This window comes from Anoplopoma fimbria, chromosome 18, assembly GCF_027596085.1.
Source record: "Anoplopoma fimbria isolate UVic2021 breed Golden Eagle Sablefish chromosome 18, Afim_UVic_2022, whole genome shotgun sequence".
NCBI lineage: Eukaryota > Metazoa > Chordata > Actinopteri > Perciformes > Anoplopomatidae > Anoplopoma > Anoplopoma fimbria.
In genome coordinates, this window is record NC_072466.1 from 21,712,474 (window position 1) to 21,727,059 (window position 14,586).

The 14,586-nt window shown below is 37.7% G+C and overlaps 1 protein-coding gene across 1 annotated transcript; it reads right to left on the bottom strand.

Annotated features, from left to right (window-relative positions):
• Positions 1-8,554: 8,554 nt before the first annotated feature.
• LOC129107616 (adhesion G protein-coupled receptor F5-like) lies at positions 8,555-14,344 on the bottom strand. Its single transcript, XM_054619119.1, has 6 exons — positions 14,243-14,344; positions 10,910-11,065; positions 9,467-10,816; positions 9,291-9,342; positions 8,725-8,775; positions 8,555-8,625 (listed from the first exon to the last, which is right to left on the bottom strand). Exons 1-6 carry the CDS (start codon positions 14,342-14,344, stop codon positions 8,555-8,557), a joined length of 1,782 nt encoding a protein of 593 aa, XP_054475094.1.
• Between the last annotated feature and the right edge of the window lie 242 nt (positions 14,345-14,586).

Genomic DNA, 14,586 nt, shown 5'->3' on the forward strand with positions numbered 1-14,586 from the left:
TTGTCAAAACATTTGATTCCATGATGGATATTTTTGTGGAAATTCTCATTACAGCCTGACGGCAACATGTTTTTGAAAAAATTACCAACCCTGCCTTTACCTGCACATTTGGTCTTTTTTGTCATTGTTTGTATAAAAGTATGATTACAGCAGGTTTAAGTGCACGTTTTATGCAGCTGTCTGTTTTTCCCTCCAAAGTATAGGAAGGACATATTTCAGCTTGCCAAACTTGTTTTCATCGCTTTGAATTTGCACAAAGAATACAAATGAGGAGTTGATGGTTTTCACTGCTTCTTGTAACAGTGCACAGTGTGGTTTGAAGCCTGTCGCTGTGGTACAGGTCATGCCCACCTCATTTTCTTATTGGGTTAGGACATGGCTTCTTTGTAGCCATCATCACACTGTGGTAATATAACACTGGTCCACATACTGACTCTAGTTCATGATGTTCAGTTTTTGTTGAAATTATTGCAAAGGTCTAAATTCAATCATAAGTTTATATTTGAATGTTGGTGTTGTACTGGAATACATTTTATTTTTTGTCCCTATATTCACCAGGGACAGAATAATATAAATGTCACTCAATATAATGTAGTCAAAAAACAGCACAAACCAAAACCTCAGATCTGAAACAATACAAAAAAACCCAAATATTATTATAAGGCAAGATAAAAGTTGACTTTATGACAGAGCTGTTGGGTTGTGTTAGACTTATTAAAGTGGCCACTGATATACAATAGCATGCTGACATGTCTATCAATAAAAAAACACACATACTCACAAATGAATACATTAACCTACCTACATAACATACATTGACTAGTGTACACAACTATTGTTGATAGTGTTTTACTTTTTCATCCACCCCTGCCTGGTACGGGCACCTTTAGTAGAGATGTAAGAAAATAAACTCTATAGGATTGTGTCAATGGCAAGAAATATAGTTGGCAAACTCTTACAGCCCCTGATTCAACATTTTTTCCTGAAAGGACGAAGAAGAAGATGAGGAGTATCCAGGACGATAGCTCCCATCCTCTTTTCAGCCAGTTTGAGCCACTGAGCCCAGAGAGGTGCTACAGAGTCCCTCCAGCAACTCAAAATATGTTTAAGAAGTCCGTCGTGCCAAGTGCCATCATTATTCTCAACCCACCAAAGTGACTGAATAGATCCAAGCCTATACAAACTGTTCTAATGTGTAACAATGTTTTTTACTAATGTCTGTATTTTGTTTCCGGTATTTGGTGAGCCAAAGACAAATTCCCACCCTGGTGGAATTTTATTTATTTATTGTATTGTACTTTAAGAGTTAGACACAATAACAGGAACACCTCAATGTCTTTACCATTGTAATTATAAATACATACTATAATAATAATAATAATAATAATAATAATAATAATAATAATAATAATAATAATAATAATACATTTCAAAGTGATTGCTGTTACAGGAAACAAACCACTTATATGGATCAAGAACCTCGGGACGAAATCATCCCAATACAAATGCTTTTATATAAATAATTTGTGGGAATCAAGCAGTCCGCTTCCAGTGTTCATTTAGGGTCTTCTAATACTTGACAACGTATGGATTAAAAAATAAATAAAAAATGCTGATAACTTCATTTAATTCTACTTTGCACCCATGATACCATGTCTTGCAGTAACCCCTCTGCCTCCGGCTGGATACCTGGGGCTGGTGCTGCGTGCACAATGAAATCATGACGGGTGAAGATAAGTCATTTTCTTGCAATTAAAAACGTGAAAAATGAGTCAGTGAGATGCAGCGGCGAAACTAAGTGTTCGTCAGGCAGCATGTGACTTGTGTCTTCTAATAAACAACGAGAAACAGTCATGACTGCTAGTGATGGAGACTTGAAAACAGATGCTCATGGAAAAGCAACTGTGATTGTTGCTGCGTTTGAAACGGAAAAATAAATTGGTTATAATAATCATCCGCTCATAGTGATAATTTGAGGTTGAGTGGTTTTCACTGTTATTATTAGTTTCTAAGCTTACATGTCCATCTTTGTTGAGATTGTTGTGTTGCCATGGTGTTTTTTTATTTAATTTTTACATTATTTTATTTGCACATTAATCACAAACACGGTTTTAAACTAAGTTTAAACATGTGTCACAAACTTTACTATTCCAATCTCAGAATTTTTGTTTTCTGAAGAAATCTTCATGGCATTCATCAGTCAGCACATTAACAACGACACAGTAAATCTGCCTTCATTCAGTATGGGCTTTACTTAAGAGAGAAAACTATTTTCTATTTCCCACAAATAAAGTGAGAGCATATCACCCATTCTCTCACTTGGGATTCTCGCGGCAGTCACTTATTCATGTAGGTAGAGACAAATCCATGCAGTCTACCTTGATGATACCAAAATACAGGTGTTATTATTAATGTATATTGGCTCTATGTTCTTTGGCCTGTGAAAGAGTAGATTTTCTGTTATACTGGTTGGACCGTTCCTTATTTGTTGCAAATATAGGATGTGCATTTTTAAAATGAAAGCTTTTCATTTTGATTATGAAAAGCTGGCGGTTTCAAATGCAACAACAAGCAGAGCTGTCAGTTTAAAAAAGGACGTCTAGTTTAGACTTGAATACATTAATAAAAACACATGAATACACTAATAAAAAGCTCTTACCTTGGCTTTAAACCCAGCGTCACAGAGAAATCCGACTGTACTCCATATCTATCGGGTACGCATCAGAATTAGAGTCAAAGTAAGTGAGCACATCTGTCAGACAGACCGGGTTAGGTGTATGTATTGGGGGAGGTTGGGCTGATATTCGACAAACTTAAGTCGTGACTTTGTGCTGGTAGCCCATTTGCATTTATGGCATGTCTCCATGTCAACTGGACCAGTCAGAATAAACAAACAGCCTTTCAGCTTTCCATGCACATTTGTCTATCAAATTAAGTAATATCCTTCAGGAGGTCACAGGGCATCCGTCTGTCTAGTGAAACCAGGAGAGCATGTTCCTTCTTTGAGTCTGTTGGCCTCGTGAAACCTGAAGATCCTTGATTGTCATAACGCTTGTTGTTTCATGGCTCCTTAACTAAAGCTTTTTTCAAATTCAGGGAAGAACTTGGGTCACCAACATATAGGCAATCACATTCCACATAGGATTTTTAGACTTCTGATCAAAGCTGGAAAGTAACTAGATATTTAGGGACCGATCAGTCAGAAAAGGCAGTACAAGACAATGTAAAAAATGAGTAAAATACTTGAGCGTATTAAATAAAGAGATTAAAGTATAACATTTACACACAAAAATAATTCTCTGAGATTAAAGTGGAACATTTTGCGAGAAAATGTGAACAAACATTGTCTAAATGTATAGGAACCACATTGTTCCTTCACTTGGTAAGGTTGGATCACGCCGCACGCAGCTGCTTGCCATGTGCCTGCAGTGGATGACCTACTCAAACTATATTTTGCAATCAAATGTAGCAATATGGAATTAAACCCAGAATCACATAATTGTTTTAAGAATCCAGACTTTGAGACATTGCCATGAGAAGAAACCAATAAACTGATTAACAACTTTAATCTTAGAAAATATCCAAGTTATTTGTCTCCTAAATATATGACTTCAATTTTGTAAATTTCAACATTTTCTCTGATTATTATACCCTTACCTCAGGTCATTTTTAAAGTTATTTTTTTACCTTCCATGGCCCTAATACACGTCATAGTAAAATAAGCTCTACTGCAGCCAAATATTATATTAAAATGCTGCTTAAATGTTGATGCGTCACTGATGATAATCCAATAATATATAGTAATGTAACACTAGGGCCCAAGAGAGAGAGAAAAGACTTTAAAAAAGGGTTAGAGAAAATTTAGACAAAAATAGAGTGAAAACAAACAATGTCTGCTCATTGCATTTTCTCTTGGCTTCCTTGTTTATTTAAATGTCTCTAGTTGAGTCACCCCACACAGTGTTTGAGGGCAGTAAAATGGACTGTACTGTATAACTCTTTACTGTATCTTCTATGACAAGGACCAAACAGAGCAATCATAAACTTTTTATATCGTCCATTCTTTACATTGGGAAAACTAACACATGTTTGGCAGAGAGACAAAAAGTATCTCATGATCCTTGTAGACTTGCGATCTGCTACAAGCAGCTGTGTCTCTAGGTAGGCCTGTGCATTTTTTTGTGAAGTGTCCGGTAACAGTAGTGGCATATATTTTAAGGAAGGCGGAAATGTAATAAGGATGCATAAACCTACTAAAGGTCTAAAATGCGTTATACTTGCACTGTGACATCTTGATCTGTGTGACCTTTTCTTTAAAATATCAAATCCAAATTAACAGGTTTATATATCGGTCAGTGGTTTTGGTCAAATAAAACGCAGGGACGACTTATCACAGTTATTCTTTCATTGTTGTTTTAGAAAATTTGGATTTCGAAAAGTATGTTGGTTTCATTTATGTGATAGTGGTTTAAAATGTATATAACAGTGAAACAAGTGGTTTAGTGTTGTGTGGTTATGTTTCATACAGAGAACCTTTAAGATTGATACCACTCTCATATCTGCATCTTAAACATTAAGCTAAACCTAGTAGGTCTGCCGTGACCGAGTAAAATACCAGGCTATGCAAATCACTCAACAGCGGTATGAGAACAAACAACACAAAAATAACCACAGGCTGAATAGGACAGCTACAGTCAGTGTGGTGTCCCAAAACCAGTCTGCTCAACAGTGCTTTGTTTGAGAGAGTAGAAAATAAATTAGTGACGTGTATTTATGCACAGCAGTGTTTCCTCCGATGCACATGTCTATTTCTACAACTAGAAAACGTGTAATTTCAATGTGTATGTAATGTTATTGTGTCAAGTTTCAACGACACCTACGTACTGATCATATCCTGAAACCACAGAGCTGTAACTCTGAATGTAAGAACTAAGACAGAGTCTAGACAGAGCTTTTTTTTTTTTTTTTTTTTTTTTTTTTTTTTTTTTTTTTTTTTTTTAGTTTTTTTTCAAGGTTGGTGCAAAAGAATGTGCCAGACTAACAATAAAGCGGGAACTGACATTTAAGGTCAGATGGCTTTTTTGAAAGTTTTTAATTTTAATCACAAATACATCTTTTAAGAATAACACACACATTTCACCTGCAACATGCATCATTGTTACAAAGTTTACAGTAGACTGGAATGAAGACAGGTCAAAAACAACACAAAGATACCTGCACTCAAACATGCAGAGTGCAGGAAAACTCTAAAAACAATTCTTTTAAAAACAATGTGCAATAAATAACTTCAGTCTCTTTGATATTAACTGTAGCCTTTGGTGGCCTTTCCTGGGTGACTATGATGTGAGTGTGCCAGTGGATTGTGGATTACATTATTTGCATATGCGTACTGAATGCCAATAGGCTTATTTGAGACTTTCACTGCATGCAGTGCTTTTTACTCCAAAGCTATAAAAAAATATATAACTTTACATGGTGGCTAAATGGCATCTATGTTTTACATCAATCATGTTGTCAGTTTGGATATTTTCTAATATTGGAAACCACTAAAACTATCAAAATACAATAACCATGCCTCATTTATCCATTACATGAATTAAATCCCCTCACGTCTTAAACAAAACCTTACATGGAGCTCATTTGAAAGGTTTAAATACAATTAGCAACATAGCAATACAATATAATTGCCCAGTCCTTGTGCACATAAATAATGACAGGGCTGTCAAAACCACGTTTGTCCGGACTAAGCACAGCACACAGGCCTTTTTTTATCATGTTAATTTACAGTTAACTATGGTATAACCTTAAAAATCATTTAAAGGTACAATGTTCAATGCCAAGCATTCTGCTCCAAAGAAATTGGGGCCTGCATATCAACCCTTCTGCTGGGCTCATACAACTTTTACAGTCATCAGTTATATAAAAAGAGAAAGCCAACTGCTAACTAACAGCAGGGCATGTATTCACAACATTCAACTGCTTAAACTCAGAGAGACGGTCAAAATATCACTGCTATCTTTATAATCTTCACGTGTGGCGTCAGCCTATAGTTCATGTTAATTCTTTGTGTGTTTATCGTGACACTAACCGGGGGCTGTATGGCGTTGTACGTCTTGATAGTTCGCTTATTGGTCCAAAATTGGCAGAAAGTGTTTTTGTCTTCCCCACTGCCAGTACATTTTCTGATAATGTAGCTTTTGCTTGCAAACAATGTCTGGCAACCTTACAACCCACATGCATCTCGCACATACAAAGATGAGTTCCCTCCCTTCCTTTCTCCGTTTTTCCAAATTAGAATTCCCCTGATCTCTTTTTTCAAGAATTCAAGACTTATTTGTTGACCTCTGCAGTTCTGGAGATACTTGCACTAATCTTTTGTCAATTTTCAACACTTCTTCAAACTGGTCGTAAACTCCTGAGACATCAGCATTAAGAAATCAGCTCTTTCTGAAACACTAATAAAAGCTTGTTGTTGTAAGGAATGTGTCTAGTGAGACCATTTGGTAACATCCATATCATACACAAAATTATAAAGATCACACATGCAAAATACACACTGGATATAAAGTAGCATTTGTCAACACATAAACATGAATGGATATGCAGTTATATTGGCATTATGGATATGCCAAAAGAATACAGTCAAAAGCAGACAGTGATGTTAAACTGGGTTGTGTGTATACTTTGCATGCAGTGGGACAGAACTTTGTCCAGTTCTGGGGGGAAAGAGTGAAAAGTGTCTTCCTGTTACTGAGCATGCTAAAATAGCCTCAAATGTTCCATATATTAAAAAAAAGAGCTTTTTTATATTTTCTCTGAGTAATTCTTGGCACTACCTCTACCTGTTTGGAATTATATTTGACTGATAGTCCTGTCCAAGTCAATTTGTCATTGTGATGCCACACCTTGAGCAAACAAGTTAAATGATCTGTGTAAGACAGCCTTGCCTTGTCTAACTGATTTGATTGGCAAAGTAAACCAAAACCAAGAGCCATTTTGCATCAACTTACATCACGATGTGCTCAATACTTTTGAATGTCGTAATTTTGTCTAATTGAGTGCCTAAGTGGAACCTCTTCATAAACTGTATTTGACCTCCTTCACCCTTCCTGGTTTGATGGGTTCGTTGTCATTCTGACCGAAGTGTTGAGGGAGTCACTAGGTGACACATGGTAAACATCTACAAAAACAGAAACAAAACAAAATGATTAAGTCTGTGGCACATAATATGAAAACTGCTACCAACACAAGACTAACGGGCAAATTCACGAGGACCGGATTGCAATCAAATTTATCAGAAGGGTCTTCAATTGACCTGTTGATTCAGCAGTTTGAAACAGAAGACAATGAAACTATGTAAAAACACTGTTCCTTTAAAGCTGGGAAGGTCAGAGTCACAGTTACCATCATTAAAAAGTAAAAGCAGCATGTGTATACATTCAGTATACCTTCAGTAGCTAGCGTAGCATAGACGTGCTAACGCTTATTCATGATGTGATAACGAACTATGCTAATGTTAGATTCACAGGTTTTTACGTAGAAACGTAACGTTTAAGAAACATATATCTCCTTCCAACCTATCGGGGTAACAAGTATCATTATTACACAATGTTTAACCATGACTAGCTCCTAATCCACTAAACCAGCCTGAAAGTGACAAAGAGCTGTACAGTTATATAGTCCCTGGTCATTAGCTGGTTGACGCCACGCTATGATTGTCCAGTTGGCGTTTGAGGGGCAGGATTTAGCGAAGGGGCATTTGCGCATCATCGTCAACTGCTATCTGCCCTGGTCAAGGTCTGATTTACAAAGGATAAAGACGAGTGAAATTTGCCCTTACTTTGCATCTGATTGCAATTATCCATGTGGCAAAGTGTAAATGTTGCGTTTGCACCAAGAACGGAGTTCTTGTGGAAGAAAGAGTGCTAGATACAGTACGCGCCCTAATGGACAAAGTGCAGGATTTGAGCTAAATACTAAGGACAGCATGCTAACATGCTCACAATGATTACGTTAACACGCTGTTGTTATTATTCCAAGATAGTTCCCCCCACAGCTACTGTGTTACCAAACCAGATAAATAGCCCCAATTAGGTTATTTTGGTCTGTTTCCTGTTCCAAGCTGTTTGTTTAGGAGTGAACCCAGATACAAACAAGAAATTAGTTGAAATTTTTGTGTTAGGTTAATAATTGAGTGATAGGATTCTGAACAATATCAACAGTGGCATTCGAAGTTAACGTTAAGCAAAGCAAATTTTTTTGGTTTAGTATGCATTTTTATCATTTGTAATTTAGCACATTAGCAAGAATTAGACAAAGTGACATTTTGACCGGATGGTGGTGCAACATCAAAAACCAGAGGAACACCACTTAACATTACACATTAAGAAACTATAGTAAACATTAAAGATGTTGAGCTATTTTACTGTAAAAGTGCAAACTTTAAATTCCATGGCAATCCATCCCGTCATTACAAAGCTAGAGCTACAAAACCGCTACACTAGAATTAAGAAATACAGTCTGTGCTCTTTTTTTAATTTTAATTATTGTTGCTTTACCTCTTCCTCTTTTCCAGTTGGGAAAAAAGCCAAATCCACCTGATGGTGAGCTTCCAGCGCTGGTGCTCTAAAACAAGAATAAAAGAAAAAAAAAGATAAATCATCCCAAAATCTGAGTTTGCAAAAGTTTACAAAGAAGTGACACGATTATGCAAACTGTTCTTACCTTTGTCCCAGTTCTGGAATGTTGTGACATCTTTGTAATTTCTGACCACACCTGAAAAGTTAATTCACAAAAATGTGCACATTGCTAGAAAACTCAAACAAGTTTGTTCCAATGAAAACAGTTTTACAAGGGTCAACAAGTATGATTTAATATAGTTCTCTGAGTGTGTGCAGTGTTTTGCGTCTCATAAGCCTTCAAACTCATGGATGAATTATTCGAACTGGACTTTCTGAATAACCAATCACCACTTTCTCCTGTGACAGCACATCCACACCAGTGTTTTTTAAATGCAGTGCTATGTTAATTCTGAATTCCTGCTAACTCTGTGAGTTGTTGCTTGACATATTAAATGAAGAAATTATACATAGTAAAATCACAATGGTTGCTATAACAATGTCCTAGATTCCGTCTCATTATTTACTCTCTTGCGATTCATCACTTTGTCTACTGCTTGGAAGCAAATTCATATGTTAAACATTAGCAATGCAATATTAGAAATAATGTATGTGTATTCTGGCTGTGAGTTAATTTTCCACGAGCACCTGATTCAACTCTTTAATATTTACACATACAAACCTTTTTGTCCGACAGCATTCCAAACACCAATACAAAGAAACCCTTCAAAAAAGACACAGAAAGTTTCAATGACCAAAGGCAAAAGCACTTTTCAGAATCCATAGAGGCAATTTAAGTATCACAGTATACAGTTATATATTGATCAGTATTACTACTCTGTTTGTACCTGTAGTGAATTGAAGAATGCAAATGCAAGATTGATTCCTTTATTCTTTGGTTGGGCCATTGTGCCGACTCCCAGACCCCAAGTTAATCCGAAAAATGGTGCGAGGACAACCAAACACCTGATAATAACCACCAGAACGTGCCTCTCAGCTGTTTGTGCAGCGTCTCCTGCTGCCCTTCTCCCCAACATTTTGTATATCACCACCAACAGGATCACAATGTTTATCACCACTATGAACAGCGCAGGGACCACAAAGGCCAGGAGAGCTTTGGACTGGTCCCAATTGAGCCAGCAGCCATTATGTCGGATGTACACGTCTGTGGGTTCAGTTAAAGCTATAGATATGATCGCGATGACGAGAGGCGCCCCGTAGCCTAGAGAGAATCCAATAGCCAACATAGCTTTTTTTGACAATCCCCCGTCGAAGACATTGACCGTGCGGTAGAGCAACAGCAGACCTGAGGCTAACATCCAGAAGAAAAGGGCCAGGTAGAAAAAATGGATAAAGAAAGTAGCCACAGTGCATGCTGGTGAGTTTTTCTCCTCTGCATCTGAAATAAACCCCCCGATAATAAACCAAGCGTTTGCAATCAGGAGAGACAGGGCGATGTTAACGATGGAAACATGACGCAAGTAAGATATGTTGTTCTTCCTTATTTTCCTCCATATGACAGCTTCAATTATCAGGCATATGACCAAGGAAGCCATAGATATGCCAACTCCAATGTAGGTTATATATTTCAACAAACGCAACAAAGCATGGTCATCTGGACCGTGGGGAGACATGAGGATACAGAAGGTGGTCAGGTGGTTGCAGTTGCAGATTTCGTTTTTACCGGCGTGGTGTACCAACTCACAGCCCTCTTCGTCCCATCCCCCGATGCCATCAAAGAGGCTGAAGTTCCAAAAAACACACTCAGGGTTCCCGAGAGCTTCATTAAAAATATCAAAAGTGAAGGAAACATTATTGATTGCGCCACTGGACCTAACAAGTACGACTCTTCCGTTAATGGAGAGGTGAGAGGTTGAATTGTCTTCATCTCTTACGGGGAGTATGTTGTCTATTGAGTCAAATGTTATCATGGTGATGGACTTAACGCTTCCGTCAGACTCTGGTACATTTATCTTCACCGAAGAATTAAACTCAGCAGTGAAATTGTCAGTGAATTTAGTTTTGATCAGGTGAATATGAGGCGTGTCGATGTCAAAAGTGTCATTGGTAAGTCTACTTGTTAACTTCTCAAGAGACGACAATAATATTGAGCTAAGATTTCTTGCGATGTTCTTGGTTTTATCCCATGATTTCTTTGATCCACTTGTGGTGAGGACCCCTGTGGTTAACAGGATGTACTAGATTGAAAAGAAAGCAGCTATTAGATCATGTGAAATGCAGTACATATTGTTTAGGACATGGGTACACACCAGCACACTTAATTCACATACCATCATCGAAGTGTTAGTTATTGTGATATTCGAGTCGGCTACATTTTTGAGGATGTCAACAATGGTATTGATGTTTGCAGGAGATCCAACCGCTTCCTTGCCGGAGTTGTTGCTGAGATTTTCCAAGAACATTGGCAGTAAATCGTCATCCAAGGACTGTGAGATTTAAAAGAGAAAAAAAGTGTTAGCTTTTAATGGAATCTCAAGCATCAAATCAAAGTTAGAATGTGTAGGATTTTCATTCACTTATAGCATATTTGAAAGTATCCTGATTAATTAAAAAAATCCCACAATCCTGTTGAAACAGTCTTTCTTTCTTGTGGGATCGACCGACTTTATGCAATTATGTTGACAATTGTCAGTAGTGCAGTGATTAAAGCTTAAATAGAGACCAATCTTTTAAGCTCCTCAGGGAAAACAGACTTCCAGTTAGCTGTTAGCAGGGGGACTGATCCTGGGGGAACTGCTCAACTCATCACCGGATCAGCAAACCTTCTGTGGATGCCGTTGAACAGGTGAGCTTTCTGACCGGCTAGGGGCCACTAGCTATAGCACAGCTGAGTGCATTTCAGACTCCACATCTGCTACACTGGGCCTAGATTGTTTTGGATGGTACTGTTCATGTTTGGCTATCAGCTAACAGAACTCCCATGTCTAAAACACAAATGGCCAACCTCAGCACACTTTCTGGCACTTTTATTGGCTGACAAGAAACTACACCCGGACCGGTCACTAGCTCACAGCTGAGTGATTTCAGACTCCACATCTGCTACACTGGGCCTAGATTGTTTTGGATGGTACTGTAGTTTGGCTTTGAACATGATTGGCACTGTAACCAACAGTCTTTGAACATGATCACTGTAACCAACGAATCACAAATATCCATATAAACACATGAACAGTAAATTTAAGGTTTGATTTGTGTCTTTTTCAGTGTGAAAGTTCATTCACTCATTCATATTTTAGGGGAGTTTTTCCTGTGCCGATGTGAGGGTTCCGGGACAGAGGATGTCGCATGTGTACAGATTGTAAAGCCCTCTGAGGCAAATTTGTAATTAATGTGATTTTGGACTATACAACATAAACTGAATTGAATTGAATTGAATCCATTACTCTGTGAACAGTAGTTTTACAAAATAATCAAAACTTGAAAAGGTGCACCTCTATACTGTGGGTGGACATTGGGCTAAGTCATTTTGGGGTTACTGTACTAGCTAGTTGTCTTACAAAGTCATGTAACTTCTTTGTGTCTAGATCTATGATAATATTTAGATAAAAAAAATAATTATTTTACTATACTAAATCTAACACATTTACTGCTATAACTTAAAAAAGTGTTTTATCATTGTCAAATGTGCCCTCCAGTTTATGTTTATAATTCTATTGCACTCTAGAGGGATTCAGCCCCCTCTATTTTTAGATGAAACAATGTCATTCTTCTACATTTACCATGATAATGTTTTAGATGTGGTTAACTTTGACTATGGTATTACTGTAATAGTTTTACATAAAAGTTCAATGTGTAGAAGTTGGCGCCATCTAGCAGTGAGGTAGCAGATGGCAAACCAACTGATACTTCTCCAGTGTGCCAAGCATGGAAGGGAACAACGGTGGACAACTAGCAAACACAAATGGCCCTATCGAGAGCCAGTGTTTAATTTGTCTGTTCTGGGATACCGTAGGAAACATGGTGGTAACCTCATGTTCTGAGAAGTGAAGCGAATGCTGAAGTGCCTTAAACTTGCATTCTCTCTAATATCCATCAGGGAGCGACTCCTCCGGTTGTAAAAAGAAGTAAGATGGAAAATAAGTTTTTGAGAAAATGACTCTACCTCTAACTTGATTTATTCCCTCAATGAACATTGTGAACATGAGTTTATGGTCTCAATCTCTAGTTTCAGGTCTTCTTCAATACAGCATGATGTTCATTTAGTAAATTATGGTCCATTTAGAGTCAAATAGAAGTTTAAGCAGGTTATACTTATGGGTGGGGCTACCTTGGGATTGAGAGGTCGCTACCAGAGGTTCTCCAAATAACTTCCGTTCAATGTTTGCAAAAAGAAATCTGATGGCAAGAGGCAAAATCCAAGATGGCAACTGCAAAATGCCAGACTCGGGACTTCTAAAACCGTAGTCCACAAACCAATGGGTGACGTCACGACAACTACGTCCATTTGTTATTTACAGTCTATGGTAGAAACATGGTGGCAGCCTCTGAGAAGAGGACCCTCTTCGTTTAAGGTAACGAAAACACAACAATTCCTATTTTCAGGTAATTGTTCACTTAAGAAAGCATACTTATATTTAGATGGATCCCCCTACACTCTTTGTCGGATTAATTTTACTACTGCCAAGACCAAGAGGAGCGGTGGAGGCCCCATGTCTGAGTTAGCCTAAGGCCCCCATTTCACTGAATCTGCTGGTCAATGTGATTTGGTGTCAGACACAGTTAGAGAAGTAGCTAACCTTAGACTCCTCTCGCAGCTGCTGAAGCAATCGTAGAATGCAGTTGTTTCTCTGTTCTGTCCACGAACCATCTCTCCCACAAACTACTGTCTTCTCTCCCACCTCGTCCTTTTTGCAGAGAACTTCAATCTCTTGGCCTTGCTTACATCGATCTGAAGCCAGAGAGAATGGAATAGAATTTGACCTTAGTACTTCTTATTACAGGCAAACACATCTTGGCCTGGATGTTATTTCAATGCTCTGTAATGTCTGGAACAATACTTACTCTTGTTGGTATACACCAGTGTTATATTTTTATTCAAGTTTGTATAGTTTTTCACTTTACAGATGATGATCTCTTCCTTCTTTGCACAGTTCACTGGTAACATTAACATATTTTAATTTGACAAATAATGGGGCAACACAATGAAAGGAGGTTATACCTGTTTTAATGCTGGTAATTTCAGAGGTTCCGATCAGTAAAGGTAAGTTTTCTACGAGTTTATTCAAACGCGTTTGGAGACCCTCCGGATCAGAGGTGCTGACATCAACTTGGATTACATATTCAGACGAAGCTGTGAAGACAAGAGACGGACATAGGTAGATATTGAATCAATATTCCACACTTCAGTTGCGAGATAAGGAGTGCTATGTTTCTGTTGATAATATCAAAATGTGACTCACCCACTCTTTTTGCTCTGGCATGAGTGTGTGATGCTTTTGTACCCACCAATTCCTGGAAAAAAAAATCAATGTCCTACTGATAAGTTAAATTGTACTTGTTTGTCGACATAAAACAATAACTGTTACTAACTACTGGCAATATGACACACCAAATTCATATATTTCATATGTTGAGTGTTATTCCTTATTAATTATTAATCTTACCTCAAAGAATAATCTCAGAGACTCTCCGTATCCCTGATTCTGCAGACTGTGGTAAATAACCAGAAGAACAACCAAGAATCCCGCTGCCTTTGATAATGCCATCCCAACTAGACAGAGAATACGAGCAACGCAATTATTTCTCATTACAATCATAGGACAGGTATACATGTATTCCAGATAGTGTAGCTGATAGCACAGATGCTTGGAACTGCAAGACGTAATGTGAGACTGATCTGGTGCACAAGCTTTTTTTCAAAATGCTACACGGAGGCTAACAATTTAAAAAAAATAGACGTACTCAAAAAAGTTTTCACATCTACTGAATATGCAAGCTGATAATACAG

Coding starts and splice junctions, on each gene's coding strand:
- LOC129107616 (XM_054619119.1), bottom strand. CDS start 14,344: ATGGCATTATCAAAGGCAGCGGGATTCTTGGTTGTTCTTCTGGTTATT. Junction 10,817..10,909: donor TAACTAACACTTCGATGATG/GTATGTGAATTA, acceptor TTTTCAATCTAG/TACATCCTGTTAACCACAGG. Junction 8,776..9,290: donor GGACAAAAAGGTTTGTATGT/GTAAATATTAAA, acceptor TTAACTTTTCAG/GTGTGGTCAGAAATTACAAA.